This window comes from Corvus kubaryi, unplaced genomic scaffold (assembly GCF_017639235.1).
Source record: "Corvus kubaryi isolate FWS band 111438036 unplaced genomic scaffold, C.kubaryi_AGA036_p1.0 65200, whole genome shotgun sequence".
NCBI lineage: Eukaryota > Metazoa > Chordata > Aves > Passeriformes > Corvidae > Corvus > Corvus kubaryi.
In genome coordinates this window covers 15,744-34,777 of record NW_024581833.1, presented here as the reverse complement: position 1 = coordinate 34,777, position 19,034 = coordinate 15,744, and the positions used below count along the sequence as shown (strand labels likewise).

Here is a 19,034-nt window from a genome sequence, read left to right as displayed (position 1 = left end):
GTTCCCCGCGCGGCCGCGGCTCCCGCAGGCGGGGCGGGCGGGAGAGGCTCCTCCCCGGGCCGGCTGGAGCTCGGCTCGCCCTTCGGGGACTGAGACGCGTACACACACCCACACACACACCGGTAACTAATGGCCCCGCCGTCTGCGGGGAGCCGCGGATCGTCCCCGGAACGCGGCCCTACGGCGCACCCCGCGCCGGCGGCGGAAGTAGGAGCGGGACGGCCCGGGGCGGCGCGGAGCGGCTGTGCCCGGAAACCCGCGGCCCCGTGACTGCGCAGCGCCGAGCGGAGCTGCCACCGGCCCCGGCCCCGGTCGGCAGTCGCCGCCGCGGCAGGTGGGTCCTGGCGGGAGGGGGACCCGCGGGTGCCCGGGGCAGCGCGGAGCTCTCTCGGGCGGCGCTGGGTGTGCGGGGAGCTCGGGGTGCGGCCGGTCCCTGGGAGTTGCTGCCGCGGAACCGGCTCGACGCGGCGGGAAGGTGCCCGAGGGGTCCGTGGGGGTCTCCTAGAGGGCCGAGGGAGCAGGGCGCCAGGGAGTAGGGTGCGGCGGGGCTCCGGGAGGGGACTGGGTGGCGGCTGTGGCTCCGTGCCCCGGCTCGCCCTGGTGCACGCTGTCGCTGACAGGATGAAGCTGCAGCAGGTCTCCGACTTGAGTGACTTCAGCCGAGGCCACTGGCTGCGGGAGTTGTTGTGCCGCGGAGAAGAGCCCAGCCACGTCCAGTCCAGCCCCGACGGGCAGCACCTCCTGCTCCTGCAGAAGAGCCGGCCGCCCACCCTGCCCCGGGTGGTGGCCTTCCAGCGCCACAGCATCGCTGGAGCCGACCTGGAGAGGACCTGGCAGCCGCCCCAGCCAGCTCTTGTGGGACTGCTCTTCCTGCAGAGCCCTGTCGTACTGGGCTCCTGGGTACTGGCCGTGGTGTGGGAACATGGCCGGACCGAAGTCTGGCACTTTGTGGTGGCCGTGGGCTGGCAGCTGCTGCAGACACTGGAGCTCTGCCAGGGTGCCCGGGCACGAGTCATCTCCGTGTGCAGCCAGGGAGCCAGCCTGGTGTGGTGTGAGGAGAGGCCACCGCTGGGTGCTCACTCGGACATGAGCAAGTGTGCCTTCAGGTTTTGTGTCTGTGCCCGTGCTCTGGAGGTGGGGGAGCAAGGCGTGCGGCTGGGCGCTGTGAGGATAGTCCTGCACAACAGCCCCGAGTACCAGGTCCTGGCTTCCCCCCAACACATCTTCCTAGTGCCTGCTGCTGCTGCCGGCTTTGCCACCACTTCCAAATTCCTCCTCATCTGGCATCCAGAGAAGGCAAAGTTCACCATCACAGCCCCCTCTGCAGGCTTCATCCACAGCAAGGTGCTGCACTCCAGCAGCGAGTCAGACTTCAGGAAACTCCTGCTGGGTTCTGTGGGCCTTCTCTCAGGTTTCGCACCTCTGGACATTCACACCTCCACTGTGTCCAACAGTGGGGGTCTGCTGCTGGTGAGCACAAAGGGTTCTGTGAGTGTGGTGGAGCCAGATGGGACACAGAGGCATATCTTTGACCTGGAGGGGGGGCCCCCTGGCCCAAGGGAGTCCTGTCCGGCTGAAGACCTTCGGCAGCATCCTGGCCTGTGTGCTGGCTGGAGTAGTGTACCTTGTAGACCAGAACAGTGGAAGGCTTATAGAAAAGGAAGTCCTGAGGATGAAAGAGGTACATTTCCTGGAGTCCCAGGGAGAGGAGGACAGTATCCAGCTCCTCACTCAAACTGGCATCTACAGCTTTAGCTTCTCCAAACCTGAGGACAGCAGCAGGCCTGAGCCATGCCTGGTGGAGATGGTGTTTGAGGAGGCCTGCAGGTATTACCAGAGGAGGAGCCTCAGCAGCTCCAAGTTGACAGTGGAGAAGTTGAAGAAAGGTGGTGCATTCCAGGCTCCTGTGGTTCTCGCTGCCATCCTGCAGCACAGCCTCCACCAGAAGCAGAAGCCAGCCCGAGGCCTACAAGACACCTATGCCAAGCTGTTGAGCACACTGAGCCTGGAGCTGCAGAGCTACATGAGCCTGGAGCTCCTCAAGACTTGTGTGGTGTGTGCCCCAGAGAGTGAGGTGGAAAGCTACTGCAACGAGCTGGTGGAGCAGGAGGTCAGCCGCATTCTGCAGTCTGACATGGACAAGGACAACTTGGCCTATCTGAACTCTGTCTTTGCCTCCTTCCCCAAGGCTGCCTGGAAGGCCACAAGGAGCTGCCTGCAGCTGCAGCAGAATGGGGACGGCCTCTTGGTAGCCAGGGCCACCCCAGAGGTATGGAAGAAGGTCCTGTGTCAGCCACAACTGGAGGAGGTGGGTCAGAATGGGATGGTCCCACTCTATGAGCTCATTTGCGCCTCCTTCCTGAGGTTCAAACCCAAGTGGTTGCCCAGCTTTGTGGAGCTGACCCAGCAATACATTAGCAACTCTTGGTCATACAGCAGCAAGGAGGGCCCAGAGGGCCGGGTGCCGCTGTACAAGAGAGCACTGGTAGTGCTGGCCCGAAAGAACAAACATGGTGAGGCAGATGACGAGATGGAGCTGGAACTGCTGCTCTGCAGCAAGAGGCCTAAGGCTGTGCTGCAAGCTCTGCACCTTCTCATCCGTCTGAAGCAGTGGCAGCGGGTGGTGGAGGTGGCAGAGAAGTTCTCCAAACTCAGCCCCTTGCTTAACAAGGAGATATTCACCACACTCCTGGCTGAGTTGGCCCAGCACCGGGAGCTGGACCCTTACCTGGACAGGCTGTGGCCACTGTGCCCCACTGAGCTCACTGCCTCAGACATCCTCACCGTGGTCCTGCAGCACCTCCCTCACTCCCAGGAGGAGGACCCAGTGCCTTTCTCCAGTGAGGGGAACCAGCTGACCGTGGGCTTGCTTAAGCCACTGCTGCAGAGGGTCGTGCAGTGTCCCAGTGTCCAGGAGGACATATACTCGGATGCCCTGCAGAGCACCACCTTCCCCCCTCCCACCCCACCCCGAGAGCACAAAATCCCCTCAAAAGCAGTGGACAATGATGTTCCTCAGCCACCCATGGCAAGGACTTCCTCACCCTCAGCACTGCTACAGGATGACGGTGTGTGAAGGGGGGGAAGAACATTGTGATCCCAAGCCCTGGGTGTACAAGGAAGGGAAAGCTGCATCCACCCTAGGAAATGCTACCTGTCCTGGCAGTATGGAAGCCTGCTCCTTTCTAAAGCATCCCTGCAGCAGCATCTCGAAGAGGCTGTTGGGTGGCTGGGGTTGGGGGATCTCCTCTGAGCCAGGATAGGCTTTCTGGCTGTTCCTAGCAAGTGCAATTGTGTGTGCCAGTGGAGGAGCAAATGCCGGGTGCATTTGCAGATGAAAACACTGGCTGCACTACAGGACTACAGAACTGCTCCCTGCCCAAAGCACTTTGGTTTTGGCTTCTTTGGTTCCTTTTTAACTCCACTTCTACTTTCCTGATCCTCTAGTACTGGTGGTGGAGTGGTAGGCAGGGATACCCACAGTCTTTCCCCCCTATTCTCTGCTCAGTGAGTTGGGTGGTGCCTCCAAGCTCTGCCTGTGAGAAACAGGGCGTGTTTCTTGCAGCTGGGTCACTGAGTCCTGCTGCTTTGGGCTCAGATGCTAAATGCCAGTGTGGCACAGCTCCATGGCACTGGGGGTCCCAGCACACATGCTGGCAGCTGCAGCATTCCACACGTTGTCTCTCCACAGTTCCTCTGGGATCAATCCTGTAGCTGTGACTGATTGCAGCTACTTAGCTGAAAAGAGCAGCCTAATTCCCTTATCTCTCTGTCCCAGACAGTACCCAAACTCTCTTCGGAGCTGAGAAGCTTGCAGCAGCCTGTGTGAGCTTGGGGCTGGCCCCTGCCTTTCCCTTTCCTTTGTGGAAGCTTGGATTATGCTGCAGGACACCCGGGCCCTCTGTTCCCATCTCCTCTGTCTTTGCCCTTTGCATACAAAGGGGCTTTGTCAGGGTTGTCTGGCTCATATTGTGCCTCTGTTTGCAAAATCAGTGTAACTTGAGAGCAGCTGTGCAGGAAGATCCAGGTTTGAGCCTCTCTCGGGTGCCCTGTGCCTGGCCCCTCCACCAGGAGGGAAACCATGGCTGTGGCTTTGCCCCTGCATTCTGGACTGTGGTGTAAAGGAGCTGTCTGTTGCCTTTTTGGGCTGTGGGAGATTCACCTGCATTAATCCTCTTGAGAGTGGTCTTAAGTGTGGAAGACAGACTCCTTTTAAAAATAAAGGTTCCTAAAGCAGTGCTGAGGTGGTGGTGGATGTTATGAGGGTACACACCCTCAGGAGGAGGGTGGTTTTGTTTTGCTTCTGTTGAAAAGTGGCTAGGCTCATCTCTCTGGTGCTGCTCAGCGTGGCTCACCACTGGTACAGCTGGGCTCGGAAAGCATGCCCAGACACCTCATTCCCTCTGTGGTACTCAGCTGCTTACCACTATGAAGCCATGGAGGCAGGAGTCTGCACAGGCAGGCTGGAGCGTGTGTGCCACAGGGAAGGGCCATCCAGGCCGTGCATGGCTGTGGCTGGGCCCAACAGAGAGTTGAGGAAGGGAGGATTTTTTTCTCAAGAGCTGTAAATCGTCTATTTTTTAGGAAAGCTAGCAACAGCGAGCACCTGGCTGGCCCAGCGAAATCCTGCTGCCAGTCACAAAGTGTCAGAGCTGCCGTTGGAGAGATTCTTGCTTGTGAAACCACTGTAAAGATGTGGCAGGGTCTCCCCCAGACAAGGGCTTGGCTGTGGAAAGTCCCTGTGGTGGAAAAAGGCCTGGCAAAGAGGAACTGCTGCAATGGTTCCCTAGCGACTGGCTTGTTATTGATGAGCTCTTCCTTGTGGGGAGCCTTGTGCGTGGCCATGGGGTGCTGTGAGTTTCCCTCTCACACAGTGGAGCCGCCTCGATTCTGGCAGCTGCCGTGCACATGAGCAGAGGGAGCGTGGCCTGAAAGGAGAGCTGGTGGCAGCCGCTGTGGGCATTTTGTAATGAGCTGTCCTTGCCTCCTTGCCTCCTCTCCAGGCAGCTGCTGGCCTTGCCTGACGCTGCTCTCACCCACCTCCCAGGGCTGCTCAGGAGGAGCATGATGGATGGCTCCTCTTAGAGCCACGGCTTCAGGGATTGGAACACTGCCCTGGAGCAGCACTGAATGGGGAGCTGCTGAGAGCAAGCCCCACATCTTGGCAAAGGCTGTGCAGTCATTTCGGGGAGACATCTTCATTGCCAGGTCCTCTCCATCCTGGGTTTGGGGGCAGGTGGCCACAGTGACATGCTGAATAAGGGTCAAGCTCTCTGCCTTCCAGCACTGGCTCTGCAGAGAAGGCAGAGCAGGGAAGAAGCAATGCCCACAAAGCTAGCAAGCGGAAACTGAAGCCAGCAGCAGTCCTGTGTGAGCTGGTGTCCCTGAGGCACAGCAAGGGAAGAGGAAGCAGGGAATACAATGCACTAGGGACAGTCTGAGGCTTGGGGCCTCACACATGTGGGCCCTAGACAAGCAGGAAGTTGTCAGAATTCTGGAGGCTGAGGATTCAGGGCAGAGGAAAACAAGAGACAAAACTGAGCAGAATGTTTTCCAAGGGCGTGCTGGATATCTCACTCCAAGGACCAGGAAGTGGCCATCCCTGGGGGAAGCAGGGGCCAAACCAATCTGAAGGACAGATTCAGCTGAGTGATAGGCAAGCACAGGGCTCTCTCTGCAGTCAGACTGCTGGGGGGAAGACAGCAGGAGGCAAGGCTGCTGCAGCTTCAGATAATGCCCAAAGGAATAACTAACAATTAGATCTGAACGCAAGTGGAAAAGCAATAAAGCAGATGCACGTAGTGGAGGGCTGGCCCGGCCCTCTCACTCTGCTCCAGAGAAACTTGGACTTTGCAACAAAGGAAATGAGTCAAGCTGCTCACGTATATCCCCTGTGCCTGACACGGCTTTCGGGATGGTCCCTGCACTTGCACCAAGGAGCAGCACAAAGCAATACCTGAACTTGCCCCAAGGCTCTAGACCAAGTCACCCTTTGTTCATCTGCACATGCAGCTGTTTCCATGCAGAGCATGGGCTGTGCAGGGGTGGGCACAGAAAGTACCCGTGCCACCATATCTTGCAGAGGGAAGGAGTTGTGGGCTGCAGGCACTCCATAAACTCACTGGAAACCCACAGATGATACATACCAGCCTTGCCAGAGGGAAGTGCTCACGCGCTGGTGACAGCTTGGGGTGGCACTTCATGGACAGGAGGCTCTTTGTGTGGCTTTTCCCAGGGAAGGACCTGGCACTCACCCAGTCAGAGGTGCAAAGGGCTGCCCACTGAGGGGAACATCACCCAGTGTTGGTGATGCTGAGCAGTGGTCCTGTATCAACCCATAGGCTGGCTGTGGGCAGAGCACACTTGGGAACACCAGAAAGAGCCCTCTGGTCCCAGGCACAGCCTCAGCTTGTGCCAGCAATGGGGAACCCTCCATGCCCCTACCCCTGTGTACTTCCATCTCATCTAGACCTGAGGAGCGCAGTCACATCCCGCAGTGCACACAAACACACCATTTATTGTTTGATACCAAAAATTACAGCCTTGGAAAGAGGCAGGCTCCCTGCAAAAATAAATAATCACATTTTTCAAGTGAGGGGGGGCTGTCCATTTCCTCCTCCATCTGCACGTGATGGGGGCTAATGCCTTGTGGAAGGTCTGGGGATTTTGTAGGAGTTGAATGTGGGTGGCCTGCAAAACCAAGGTCACCTATGTCACCCCCAGCCACAGAGGGGAACAAGGGACAGCTCAGGATGCACTGGGATGGTCAAATATCATCCCACTCCTATCACCCAGCCCCACAGGAAATAGGGTGTGGAGACAGCTTCCCCAAACCCACCAGCTCAGGAGACTGGGACCAGCAGCACCTCCAAATTTAGGAGTGTGGGAAGATGATAGAGGACCCCACAACTGTGTGCTCTACAAAAGTCCCACCTTCACAACCATCCCCTGGTACCAGCACACTCCTTGGTCTGGCACTCACCCTGGTCCTCATCCCTCTCCCTCTGTTCCCTGACCCCCTCATACCACAGGGGCTGCCTCCCACCCCACACAGGGACCTGGCAGTGTAAGTAGCTTACATCTCAAAGTCTTCATTCCTAGAGGGGAGAAAAAAAGAGGGAACAGTGTTAGTGGGGCAAGAAGAAGCCTTGTGGGACAGCCCAGCATCTCATGGTGGGACAAGGTCTCCCATGGGTCACAAAAGGAAAACGTGGCCTTCAGGGTGCTGTGGTCCTCTCCATCCTGGCTGCCTGATCTGAACAGGGAGCACAGGCTCTTACAGGCCCCCCCCCCCCAGAGCATCAGTGCTCCTTCCCCAGGCAGGCAGAGCAGGGCCCCATGCTCACAGCTCAGCAGCCCCCAGCTCCCTATGCCACAACTTTAGTTCCCTGAGGTGCCTGGGCAGCTGAGCCCATGTCTCCAGCCAGCTCAGAGGGTGGGCAGGTGGGGCACTGGGGAAGCCCCAGCACACCAGCTGCACTGCAGGGCCACGATGTAGCCCTCAGGAGTTGGAAATCCAGCTGGAAACTACTCAGTACCCTCAGGGGTCAGTGCTTGTGCTGGTGGTGGAGCTGCTGGGCAGAGGGTCCCAGAGGGTTGGGGGGCAGCCCCAGGACACCGGCAGCCACAGGCATGCGAGCAAGCACTGCACCCTCGTAGCAATGCCACCAACCACGCAGCACATTGCATTCTGCACTGCATCCAGCTGTGCTCCCATGCCAGTGCTCCAGCACAAAAATGGTGCTAAACAGAGTGAGTCAGGTGGTGGACTTGAGCCAGGCTGGGGCTGCAGCCCTGCCAGGCTCCTTCCTCCAAAGGGGATGCACCTTTGTCTGCCCAAAGGGGAGGTTCAAAGTAGGCAGAGAAAAGCTCTTCAGAGCATCTCCATCCTCAAAAGCTAAGGGCTCCAAGCCACGTCTCAGGTCCTCCCCAGCCCACGTTACTTTAGCATCAGCCCCACAGGACATGAAGGGACAGATGGCAGGGGGACCCTACACCTAGTGTGGTCACAGGGGGTGGGGCTGCTCCTCACCTGTACACATCAGCAATATCCATGCGGCGGTAGAACTTGGCAAGTCTGACGGCCAGGATGATGCTGGGCAGCAGGAACAAGGTGCACCAGCCCAGGCTGAACCAGAAAGCATTCTGTGTAGGGTGGAGGAAGAGCCATTAGGCCCAGATAGCAACTGGGAGCATCTCATTTGCTCCCAGGGCTCCCCAGTAACCACCCACTCCTTCTCAGAGCCTGGCCTTTGCTCTTAGCCATAGCAATTTGCTGGGGAGAAGCTGAGCACTGCTTCCTGTGCATCCCTCATCCTTCCCTGCATCCCTCATCCTGTGCACGAGGACAAGAGGACCTCACTGCCACCCCACACACGTGTGTCACTCTACACATGGCTGCCCCACTCACCACAGAGTCCATGATGTAGTCACAGCCAATGACTTCCACATTATCCAAGGACTGAGCTATGGGCTTGCAACGTGCCACATCTTCTGTCAGCTGGGGACATGGTGGGGACAGCATATATCAGCATCCACAAAGCCCTGCAGCTCATCCTCCCTTTCTCTCCACCTCACTGAGGAAGGCTCAGCTTACCCTGCTCTTAGCCCATGAAATATAGGTCTCAAAGAAATCCAACAGCTGCTCCAGGAAGGCCCACGTCTCCTGGAGGGGTAAGCACAGAGTGGAGATGCTGCACCACCAGCCCCCTCCATGGCCCATGTCCCCTCCATGTCAGGATCAGGGCTCTCAGACCACCTCAGCCCAGCAGCAATAGGGCTCAATGCTTCACCCCACCCCAGTCCCTTGCCAGAAATGCCATAAGGGAAGGGGGCACCCAGGGATACAGGAGATGCCCAGGGAAGGCAGGCAGGATGAGCAGCCAGGAAAGGTTTGGCTTCCCTGCACAGAGGGAAGTCTTGGTGAGGGAGTCCGGTCTGTGTGGCCTGGCAGCAGGGTAAGGCAAGCTCACGTTCTTGATGATGTTTGGTGTCTCCCTCTCCAGGAACTCCTGAGTTTTGCTGGCTTTGTCTAGTGCAGCTGTTGTCTGTCCCTGAGATGAAAGATGCTCTCAGCAGCGTGATCTAAGTGGGGTCCCTGCACTTCACCGACCCTGCACAGCAGCAATCCCTGGGGCACAGCCTCTCTGAGCTGGGGTGTTCCCAGTAGTCACACACTGGTAGTGCCAAGTACCTCAGGTGGAGGGAGCCCGCACTTGGCAGGGTCTGTGGCCTCCCTCCCTCTACCCCATGAGCAGCCCCTGCAGCACATGAAGAGTCCCAGCAGCCACCAGCCCCCCAGACTGCAGGACCTCGAGGGTGCTTTGCAGGGTGCCCCGGACTGGCGTGCATTCCCTTTGTGCAGCTTACCTCTAGCTGGGCAGCCCCAGTCTGCACTAAGTGGATGTTCTCCTTCAGACTTTGCTGCGGACAGAGAAAGAGGGGTCAGAGGTGCAGACCCCACAGCTCAGACAAGACCCTGCCAGCAGGCTCTGAGCCCAACCCAGCATCCCCAGGACGTCCCCCAGCATCACTCACCAGTGGTCCAGAGAAGCTGGCCTGCATGTCCTTGTCCAGCTCCCTCAGTTTGCTAGCTTCATCTTCCAGGTCCTTCTTCACATCTGTGCCCTGGAAGAGCCGCAGTCAGCAGTGCCCAGCTCTGTGCCCCACCACAGCCAGCTGATGGGCCAGGCTGGGGAAAAGAGCTGGGCGAGAGTGAAGGGGCTCCCCTCAACACCCAGGCAGGCACAGAGGAGACCTTGCAACCAGTGGCTTTGGGGACAGGGTGGCCACGGCCCTGCGGTGTCATGGTCTCTCACCACTTTCTCTGCCAGCTGCTCCAACTCTGCAGCCAGATCCAGGAGGCTTCCCTGTGTCATATTCCGATCCAGCTGGAAAAGGCAGAGATAGAGCTATGAGAATGAGGAATGCGGCTCATGAGGGGAGCCATACCCCTTCTTTGTGGGGCAGAGTGGAGCCAGGGCCTTGCAGGCAGAGGATGTGCCCTGTTACCCTAAAGGGTTACACAGATGGCAGAGGACTCCCACAGCAGCAAAAAGGACAGAGCAGTGGACCTCCTCAACCCACATCCACCCCGCCCCAATCCCAACACGAGGCTGCACCCAGAACACCTGCTCCAGGGTGAGGGTGAAGTTGGGGGGCTGTGCTGCCCGACTGGCATTCAGCAGCAGGTCTTTCTGGCTCTGGCTGAGCAGGGAGATGGGGCTGAGGGTGATGTTCATCTTCTCAAAAGCTGTGGAGATGTTTCCTGTGTACTGTCAGAGCAAAGGGGGCCGTGATGGGACATGTGCTGGCCCGTCACTGTCCCCTCAGCCCTGGGTTTGGATCCCTGCCCTCAAGACCCTGGTACCCCCCATGCTCACCTGGCTGATATTCAAGAGCTCATCCAGGGGCACACTCTGGTCCAAGTGCAGAGTTTGCCACAGGGAAGCATCTTGCTGGCACTGCCTGCAGGATGGGGGCACAAGGTTGAAAACAGGGCAGGTAAGGGCCACCCCCTCCCAAGAGCATGTCCTCACCTGTGCAGGTAGGTTACATCTTGCTCCTTCCCTGTGATCAGTGCCTACCCACAGCCAGGGCAGGTAGGGCAAGCTGCCCTGCTCCTGGAGAGCATCTGAGGGCATTGAGCAGCTCTACTCCCCCCAAAGACACAGTGTCAGGCCTGGGACCTACCTGTATATCTCTGAGAAGTTTGCTGTGTTACCCTCCAGGCCCAGCAGCTCTGAGAGACTGAAGCCAGGGATCAGGCCAGGGGTGTCCAGGAGCTAAGAGCAAGGAAAGAGATGGAGAAACTAGACATAGTGCATGGCAGGACAGCTTGGAAGAGGATCCCAAATGGCCAGTGCTTCCTCTGCTCCACCAGCAGCCCTCATTTAGGCACCAGTGGCTCCAGGCAGGGTTGTCTCCCCACAGCAAGCTTACCTGGAAGAACTGCTGGTTGCGCCAGGACTCACAAAAGAACATGTAAATGTTCCCCCCCAGCACAAAGATGATCGTCACCAGCAGCATGAGCAGCCAGGAGAAGATGAAACTGAAGCCAACCCCTCTGCCAGGACAGAAATGCCATCAGCACCACAGCCCTGTGGCCCAGCACTGATGCTGGCATTGCCCCCAGCTCACAGAGCCCAGGGGCTGCACACCCCTCACCCCCTACAATTGCAGGAACACCACCCGTCCCACAAACATGTCTCTGTTCTGCCTTCAGCCCCCAGAGCATGACCAGGCTCTACCCTGGAGCTTGAATTCCAGAATAGCTTCCCACAGCTTTACAAGCCAGCACTCCCCTACAGAGCTGCAGGACCACGCACACACTGCCAGCCCTCGCTGTCACGGGCAAACGGGCCCCCCTCGAATGCCTCTCACCAGCACCTTGTTTTACCTTCAATTTACCACCTACATGGGGAGTCACCATGGGGCAGGCCATTAGGCTGCAGTAATGTGATGATTTAGGAGCTTGAGCATTCCCAGGCCAGCCCATCCCACCCATCCCACACATGTCCTTGGCAGCCACTTGAGCCTCACGCCATGAAGAAGTTCCCGCCAGCATTGGAGAGGCTGCTGCGCTGTGTGGGCAGCACGCCTTCCTTCAGCCCCAGGGATCCCAGCAGCAGCCCAAAAACGTTGCAGAGGACCACCAGCAGCACCGTGCAGCACAGGAGGGCACACACGATCAGCCTGGGGGAAGACAAAAGGGCAGGAGTCAGGCAGCAGGACCTGGGACCCCAGCAGCCAGCCCACCAGCTGCCTCCATGGGGAGGAAAAAAGGTCCCAGGCCCCACAACAAGGAAGGGGCATGTGTGTCTGCAAGGCACAGCTCTGACTACCCTGCACCCACAAGCCCACCACCCAGCAAGCCCCCACCTCCAGCAACTGGAGGAGCAGGAGCCTTAAAACTCTCCAGACAACGGAGCTGGGGACACAGCCCCTCACCCACCTGAGCCCATCCCAGGCGATGATTGGCTCCCTGTACTCCTCCAGCACCGATGTGGCATTGTTCAGAAAGGCCCCAACTTTCTCCTCCACATCCAGGAGTGGCAGCTCTTCCTGCAATCTTCTGATCTCCTGCCTGATGAGGCCCAGCTGGTCCTGGCTCTCTGCAAGGAAAGGGAATACACTGGCACTGCGAGCTGCTGCCCAGGTCCTGCAGGGCAGCAGGGACTCAGAAAGGATAGGAAAGGCGCAGTCATGGCCAAGGATGACATTGGCATCATGGCACCTGGGGACAGACAGGGCTGCAGGAAAGACCTCCGGGAAAGAATGGCTTGAAAACAGAGGAGGGAGCCCTAGGAGAGGGAGAAATCAGCACACAAAGCCCTCCTTACTTGCCACCACTTCCTGGGACTGCTCTTGCACCTTGTCAGAGATGGTGTTCAGCATTCCGTTAACCTGCATCCAGGGGAGCACAGCATACAACTCACTTCCCTGCCTGCAATCCAGAGCTGAGCAGCACATCCCCTTGCCCCAGATGCTAGTAGTACAGGACAGCCAGGCTCGCCACAGTACCCAGTCCACCCTACCAGTGTGCAGGGATGGTTGGGACAGCATGCAGGCCTCTAGCCAGCCCTTCCCTCCATGTCACACACTGAATTCCTGATAGAGCTCCTCCTGACCCACTCCCTGTCAGCACAGCCCCAGCAGTTGCAGAAGCACCCAGCTTTGTGCCTAGGTGAAGGTGACACCCCTTACCTCCTCTAAATCAGTCTCTATGCTGGAGTTAGAGACCTCACGCAGTGCCTCCAGCTGCTGCTCCACACCAGGGATCTGCGGGAAGAGCCTGGGGTGAGGGAGCTGTTGGGGCTGGGGTAGGGGCTGTTGGGGCCCCTCACCTGCACCCTGCCCCTCTCACTGTGCTGAAGTTGGCAGTGAAGGCGAGCCGGTCCAGGGACACTTGGCTGCAGGGCTGGCCACAGCGCTGCAGGGTCTGGTTGAGCCTGTCCCGCAGGTTGGCCAGCTGCTGGCCGTAGTTGCTCTGCAGCTTCTCGAGGTCGGAGCGACTGATGGCAATGCTGCCAAAGGTGTCCTTCAGCGTCTTCATCCCTGGAGAGACAGCAGGGGGCTCAGGGCCTCATCCTGCCAGTGTGGCAGGGACTCGTTCTCACCTAGCTGAACCTTGGGAACCCGTGAAAAAATGCAACATAGGGGCACCCCCAAAGTCAAAGCATTTGCCCCAAGCTGTGGCTGGGAGGCCAGAGGGATCTGCCTCCCTGGGAGCCTTACCCAAACATGCACCTACCCTAGCTCTCAGTTCCAGCATCCCCCTGAGGCCCCTGCCAGCCTCCCAGGGATGGGGCCAGTACCTTGCAAGAGGCTCTGGAGGGATCCCAGAACCCCGTCTGTGCTGCTCCTGATGCGCGAGGTGATCATGCTGCCCAGGTTGGGCCCAATGTCTGCAGAGATGGGAGAGGTGGTGTCAATGACAGGACCTCTGCAAGGCCGTAGGGCTTGCAGGAAAGCTGGTGAAAACACTGACACCACCAGCACCCGTCCCTCACCCACCCCCCCGGGTGGGGGGCAATAGGGATATCTCCAGTCTCCCACCACCTGCATCACCCTTCCCAGAGAGGAGGATTCCCCCTGAATGGGGAAAAGCAGCAAGTGGAGCAGAGCTGGAGCTTGGAGGAGCCTCCGGACCCAGTCCCTTTAGACGTCCCCATAAGAACCAGCCCAGTGGCCTGCAGGGTCAGCAAACACCCACAGGGCAGAAAGGCAAACCCACACAGCACCCCCACTGCCCAAGGACCCCCAACCCTGGAGCAGCTCGCCACATGGCCATGGGGATGCTCCAGCCCCTCCCGTGGCACATACTCACCATGGAGGCTGCGGTTGGCATAGTCCAGCGGGATGTCGCTCCTATTGATGATAAAATTGACTTGCTGTAGGGACAGAGATGTGGTGTCAATGAGGGTGGGGACCTTTCTCTGCTGCCAGCCCTGCTGTTGCCCTTCCCCAGGGGGCTATTTGGGCTGCTCCTCCCGCCTGGCCCCTTGCCCCCAGACGTGGCAGGGGGACCATACGTGCCTGGGGGATGGAGGCCAGGTAGATGTGGACATTGTCCAGAGTGTTGTTCACATTGGGGAAGGTGCTCTTCACAGCTTGGGAGAGGCGGGCGTTGCTGATGAAGGCACAGACACCACCAGCCCTACAAGGGAAGGGTGGCAGGGTCAGCATGTGGAGAGCTCAGTCCCAGTGCTCCCCCCCGGTACCCTCCAAATCCACCCACACAGACCCCAGCTTGCAGGGTCTGGAGCACACCAGTGAACCCTGCTTCCAGTGCATCCCAGCCAGTGCCCTGCACTGAGGGACCAAAGAGGAGGGACGCGGGAAACTGAGGCACGGGGGAGCCCACTAGCCCGTGGGGAAGCTGTCGGGAAAGGTCTGCACCGTGCCAATGCGCAGCCCCCCGGGGCCAGCTTCCCACCGCCGCCGCTTCCTCTCCTTTGTCCCGCCGTGCCGCCATCTACTCGAGAACAATGGCAGTTTCCTGGCACGGCCGCCAAGCGCCGGCATTTCCAGCCACCCCTGGGTTCCATCCGGAGCCTCCCGGCCAGCGCACTCACAGGAGGAAAGCGGAGACCAGCAGGACAGAAGCCCAGAGCGCCCGGCGCCGGCAGCCCATCCGCCGGCCCTGCTTCTGGTACATGCGGCCGCCGCAGTTCCCGCAGCAGCGGCAGCAGCAGAAGCAGCATCCCACCAGCGGCACGAGGATGATGAAGAGGACTCCAATGGCCGCGCAGACCAGGAAACCCAGTTCGTAGAGCAGCAGCTGGGATAGGAAGAATGAGAGGCAGCATAACACTGGTGCCCCTGTACAAGCTCTGAGCGCCCTGTCCAGACCCAAACAGACAAAATGCGTCCCCCAGGGAGCAGAACATCTCCCCTTACTGCTGCCCAGCATCCAGGGCTCAGCCTCAGAGCAGCACCCACCAGCATCCCCCAGTCCACGGTGGTCTGGGACTGCCGGCTCCCTGCCCCAGCTGCCTGCTCACCTCGTGGATTTCCTCCTGGTTGAACTTGTTCTGGGACTGCCCAAAATTAAACAGCCCTAGGGGACAAGAAGTACAGATGGCCATGAGCAGGTGCTGGGCCCTGGCAGGCTCTCCAGGAGGGCCCCAGACCCTGCTCACCCCAGAGAGGGGCTCCCAGCCCCAGGCATCACCTGCAGCTCAGACCAGCTCTGAGTCTGGCATTTTTCTCCCTTCCAGCTGCCCTCCCCAGCCATCACATCCTGCAGCATTTTTGCACCTGGGAAAAGTGCTGCCAGCCCCCAGGCTCTCAGGGGGTCCACAGAACAAGGGGGTTCCTCACCCCAGTGGGCATAAGGGACACTGCCCTGGCGCTGCCCTCCTGCAGCCCAGCCTCACACAGATGCCCAAGAGCACTGCCAGTGTGGAATGAGTGCTGGGGCAAAGATCCACTGCCACACTGCCTCTTTCATTCCCAGGGCTCTCCCTCTTGTGCCCTAAGCCCTCATCACAAGCCATGATGACACATGGGGTCATTGATTGTACCCTGTAGTCTACATGACAGAAGTTCACAAAGCCGTCAAGGTGTGTGCCAGCCACACCTTTGCCAGAACATTGATGGCGAGCAAGGGCTGAGCCTAGTGAAGGAGGAAGTACAAGTGCCAGCAGCCAGAGTGGCATTTCCCTCCAGGTGGGCAGCACTCGCCCCACGAATACCAAGCAGCTGCAGGGTCCTGGTATCACCTGTGCAAACCTGCAGCTGCTTTGGGACAGAGCTGTGACAGTGACAGGAGCAAGGGCAAGTGCTGGCAAACAGGGCAGTGCACAGGGAGTGCACACCGTGCTGCCACACACTGCACACACTGCTCTTGGTGGCCAGCAAGCACAAGAGGGCTGCAAGACAGGCAAAAACCCTTCAGGAGGAGTGGGGTTTGCTCTGCACATTTTTGGGGGCCTAGGATTAAAATACCTGGAGGGAGGATGGGGCAGGAGTCTGCAAGGTGGCACTACCACTAACACCTGTCCTCGGGCCCAACCAAGATACCCCCACAGCTGTTATGGCACATGAGCAGGACACAGCTCACAATCCTTGGGATCCCACTCCTGATTGCCCCAGCCATATCCCTCCTTACCCAGTACCCAGCGTATGGATGCTGGATGGACAGTCACCACTGCAGGAGGGCTCATGCTCAACGGGGACCCAGCAGCCCCAAGCAGCCCCCCCACACCACTGCCAGCCCCCCGCCGCCATGCACCCACCTACGGGCAGGGGGTTGGGCTGCACCAGCCGCAGGAAGCTGTGTGCCATTGTCACCAGCCCCGGCGTGCTGCTCCCCGGCGCCTCGGGGCCAGGGCCGTACGTGGGCTTCGAGATGTTCCCCAGCTCCATCGCAGCAGCTCCAGAGGACTCCTGGGCACAGAGAGGAGCTGCCGGTGTCGTCGGGGCACGGGAACACCCAGACTGCCCTGCCTCCGACCAGGAAACGCAGAGAGAAAAAATCAGGCACCTGCCAGCTCCTGCCCGGAAGGAAAGAGCTGCGGGACAGCACCGAGGAAGGGATGGGGAGTCCTGTGAGCAGTGGGGTGGGAAGCCAGGCAGAAGGTGCCCACGAGAGACATGGGGGGCTGTGGGGGATGAAGCGGATTCAGAGCACTCACCCTGTCCTCTGACACCTCTCTGCACCCACAGCTGCCGCAGGGTCCGGCCGCACCGTGCCAGCGCCCAGGTCTGTGGTTTGTTTAAGTTTCAGCGATGATTGCTGACTAGCTGTTTGCCGGGCAGGCGGTGATGCCGGGATCGCCCCACCCTGCCCCCTTACAGCGCTTGGCACCCGGCCACCTCGGGCCGCCTCTCCATACCGGGGTCACGGTCACCACCGACCTGTCCCGACCCAGGCACCGGGAAGAGCTCCTCTCCTCGCCCTCCGCTAAGCTCCCGTGCCCATGCTGGTTTCCTCTTGTCCCGACCCAGGCGCTGGGTTGCCTGGGGTGATCCCGAGGCCAGCCGTCCCGCCCGCTCCGCCCCACACCATCTGCATCCCGTCGGGATGGGGTGCGTTGAGCCGTTCACAGTTTCAACACAAAGCAGCTCTAGACACAGAAGCAGGTTTTGCATCTAAAAACCTTCCGAAATGGGGCACTGCGGCAAACCCGGCATTTTTCACACGCGTCCCGGTCCCCCCAAGCGGGGAGCTGCCTCAGGGGCCCCCAGACAGCAATTTTCCTCAAAGGTTGGGCGCCCGCTCGGCTCCATCCCCGCTCCCCGCAGAGCTTTCCCACGCCGTGTGTTTCCATCTCCCGCCCTGCCGCCGGAGCTCCGGGAGCCGCAACCGGGGGCAGGAGCGGGGAGGGGCTAGGGGTTGCTCCCGGTTGTGCCGCGGACGCACCCGGTGGACGCGGGGCAGGTGCCCCGGGGGTCGCGTCCCGGCGAGCGGCGGCGGGCGGAGCTCCCCAGCTCGGTACAGCTCAGCACGGCTCCGCACCGAGCCCGCGGCGCGGGCGGCCCCGGGAGGTGCGGGAAGGGCCGGACAGAGCCGCCCCTTCCGCCCCGGCCAGCCGGGGTCTGTCCGGGGCGTGCGACCGCGCCGGCCCCCTCGTCTGCCGAAGGGAGCCCTCCGCCCCAGCTCTCCCCGCTGCACCTTGGCACTCCCCCTCCACGCGGGGGACACCCCTGCTCCTGGCCCCAACCCACCCTGACATCCTGCATCTGCTCCAGAGACCCCGGCCCCTGCCCTGTCCCGCCGCCCATAGGCCCTCTGCCCGTGCCCCGGGGATGCTCCCTCCTTGCCTAAGAGCACCAGTGCTTACCCCATCCTGCCACAGCCGGTACCCGCCCCCGCTGCCCACCTATGCCAGCCGTCAGCTGTGCCCTGCAGCCCCCACCCCCTGCCCCGGGGTAGCTGGAGCCCCCAGCATGGTCCTTGGCCCCTGCCCTGTGTCCCTGCATGGGACACCATGGGCTTTTGGACAGGTACCAGCAGGGACTCCGGGTGAGCTGTACCTGAATGACCTTTGCATGGTGGGCTCCCTGGCCCCTCCAGCAGCCCTGGCTTGCTCATCACCATCTCCCAGGTACTGCTTAACTTTCCTCGGCACAAGCAGGCATCACTGCACTCCGTGACCTTAGGTGAAGGTGGTGCGGGGAGAAGGGCAGCTCTACTTCTAGGTTTCTTCCTGGTCTGGCCCATGCCGGGTGCTAGAGTGTCATGTGGGACCCTCTGGCACAGCACTGGCACTGCCGCAGGGCAGCAGAGGACACAGATTCATCCCACCAAAAAAGGAGGGGGGGAAAAAAAACAACAACTGAGTTTCTCATAGCACTGGAGCTCATGTGGGGAAGGAGGTTTGGGGACTTCACAGGTACCCTTGGGCTTTCCAGGTCAGACCTCAACCCCGAGGTGTTGCCTTGGGGCTATCCAGTAGCTCTCAGGTCCACAGGCAGGAGCCAGCCAGGCACATGCAGGATCCTTCACAGATGGCAGGATCTGCTCCTGCAAGGCATTGCTCCCCTCCAGCCCACGGCATCCCACCAGACCCTGCCAGAGCTCGGGGCATGTCAGGAGCAAGGGTGTTGATGCCCCAGCTCTGGGTGCCACACCACGGGCTCACTGCAGCCACCCTGCCCTCACCCGTCAGCCACAAGCTCCCACCACAGCACCTGTATCCTGCAGCCCCCCCAACCTCGGCCCTGTCAGGGGAAAGGACAGCCTGGTGACATCCCTCACTGCAGATGTCAACCCAATCCCTGTCCCTACTCTGAAGATACAGCTCCATCCTGCCCTCACCCTCTGCTGCCATCAGCCCTGCTTTACGAGCCTGGCTTCCCCCATATCCCTAACAATGCTGGCACAGGGCACCCCAGCTTCTGGAAGGAGACTGGTCTAGTCCCCATGGAGGCTGGCCCTCTCTTGGTCCCCTGTCCCTCCTTTGCCCTCCCCAGGACACCTCCATGCTGCTCAGCTGCTCCCGCCCTGTTCCCACAGCAGGATGGCACTGCCCCCACTGCTCCCCAGGGAAGGTGTCCATCACCTTGGTGTCTGGGTAGGCCTCGAG

At 60.0% G+C, this 19,034-nt stretch overlaps 2 protein-coding genes across 3 annotated transcripts; one reads left to right on the top strand and one right to left on the bottom strand.

The window, feature by feature from the left end:
* Positions 1-13: 13 nt before the first annotated feature.
* LOC121673112 (Hermansky-Pudlak syndrome 6 protein-like) lies at positions 14-4,238 on the top strand. The gene is given in 3 exon segments (XM_042046173.1): positions 14-334; positions 621-1,539; positions 1,541-4,238. Coding segments are annotated over 2 exon segments (2,454 nt in total). The 5' UTR covers positions 14-334; position 621; the 3' UTR covers positions 3,077-4,238.
* A 2,259-nt stretch (positions 4,239-6,497) lies between these two features.
* Positions 6,498-17,471, bottom strand: LOC121673113 (prominin-1-A-like). 2 transcript variants are annotated; one of them, XM_042046174.1, is made up of 26 exons: positions 17,369-17,471; positions 16,641-17,072; positions 16,242-16,452; positions 15,006-15,061; positions 14,577-14,782; positions 14,038-14,158; positions 13,829-13,892; positions 13,317-13,406; positions 12,866-13,056; positions 12,706-12,780; positions 12,342-12,405; positions 11,954-12,113; positions 11,542-11,694; positions 10,942-11,065; positions 10,693-10,784; positions 10,383-10,467; positions 10,131-10,274; positions 9,819-9,890; positions 9,538-9,627; positions 9,370-9,423; positions 8,973-9,053; positions 8,597-8,665; positions 8,411-8,500; positions 8,033-8,145; positions 7,080-7,097; positions 6,498-6,690 (listed from the first exon to the last, which is right to left on the bottom strand). In XM_042046174.1, the coding sequence occupies exons 3-26, from the start codon at positions 16,369-16,371 to the stop codon at positions 6,639-6,641; spliced, it is 2,394 nt and encodes a 797-aa protein (XP_041902108.1). In that variant the 5' UTR covers positions 16,372-16,452; positions 16,641-17,072; positions 17,369-17,471; the 3' UTR covers positions 6,498-6,638. The 2 variants fall into 2 exon arrangements, with proteins under 2 accessions (XP_041902108.1, XP_041902109.1); XM_042046175.1 differs by lacking the exon at positions 17,369-17,471 and having other exon boundaries at positions 16,242-16,448; positions 16,641-16,726.
* Between the last annotated feature and the right edge of the window lie 1,563 nt (positions 17,472-19,034).

Bases quoted from the DNA above. Each gene is read 5' to 3' on its own strand.
- LOC121673113 (XM_042046174.1), bottom strand. From the start codon at position 16,371: ATGGAGCTGGGGAACATCTCGAAGCCCACGTACGGCCCTGGCCCCGAG. The intron at 11,066-11,541 runs GTGAGGCTCAAG...CTGTCCTGGCAG, and splicing joins GGCGGGAACTTCTTCATGGC to AGGGGTTGGCTTCAGTTTCA. The intron at 10,785-10,941 runs GTAAGCTTGCTG...CCTTGCTCTTAG, and splicing joins GCAACCAGCAGTTCTTCCAG to CTCCTGGACACCCCTGGCCT.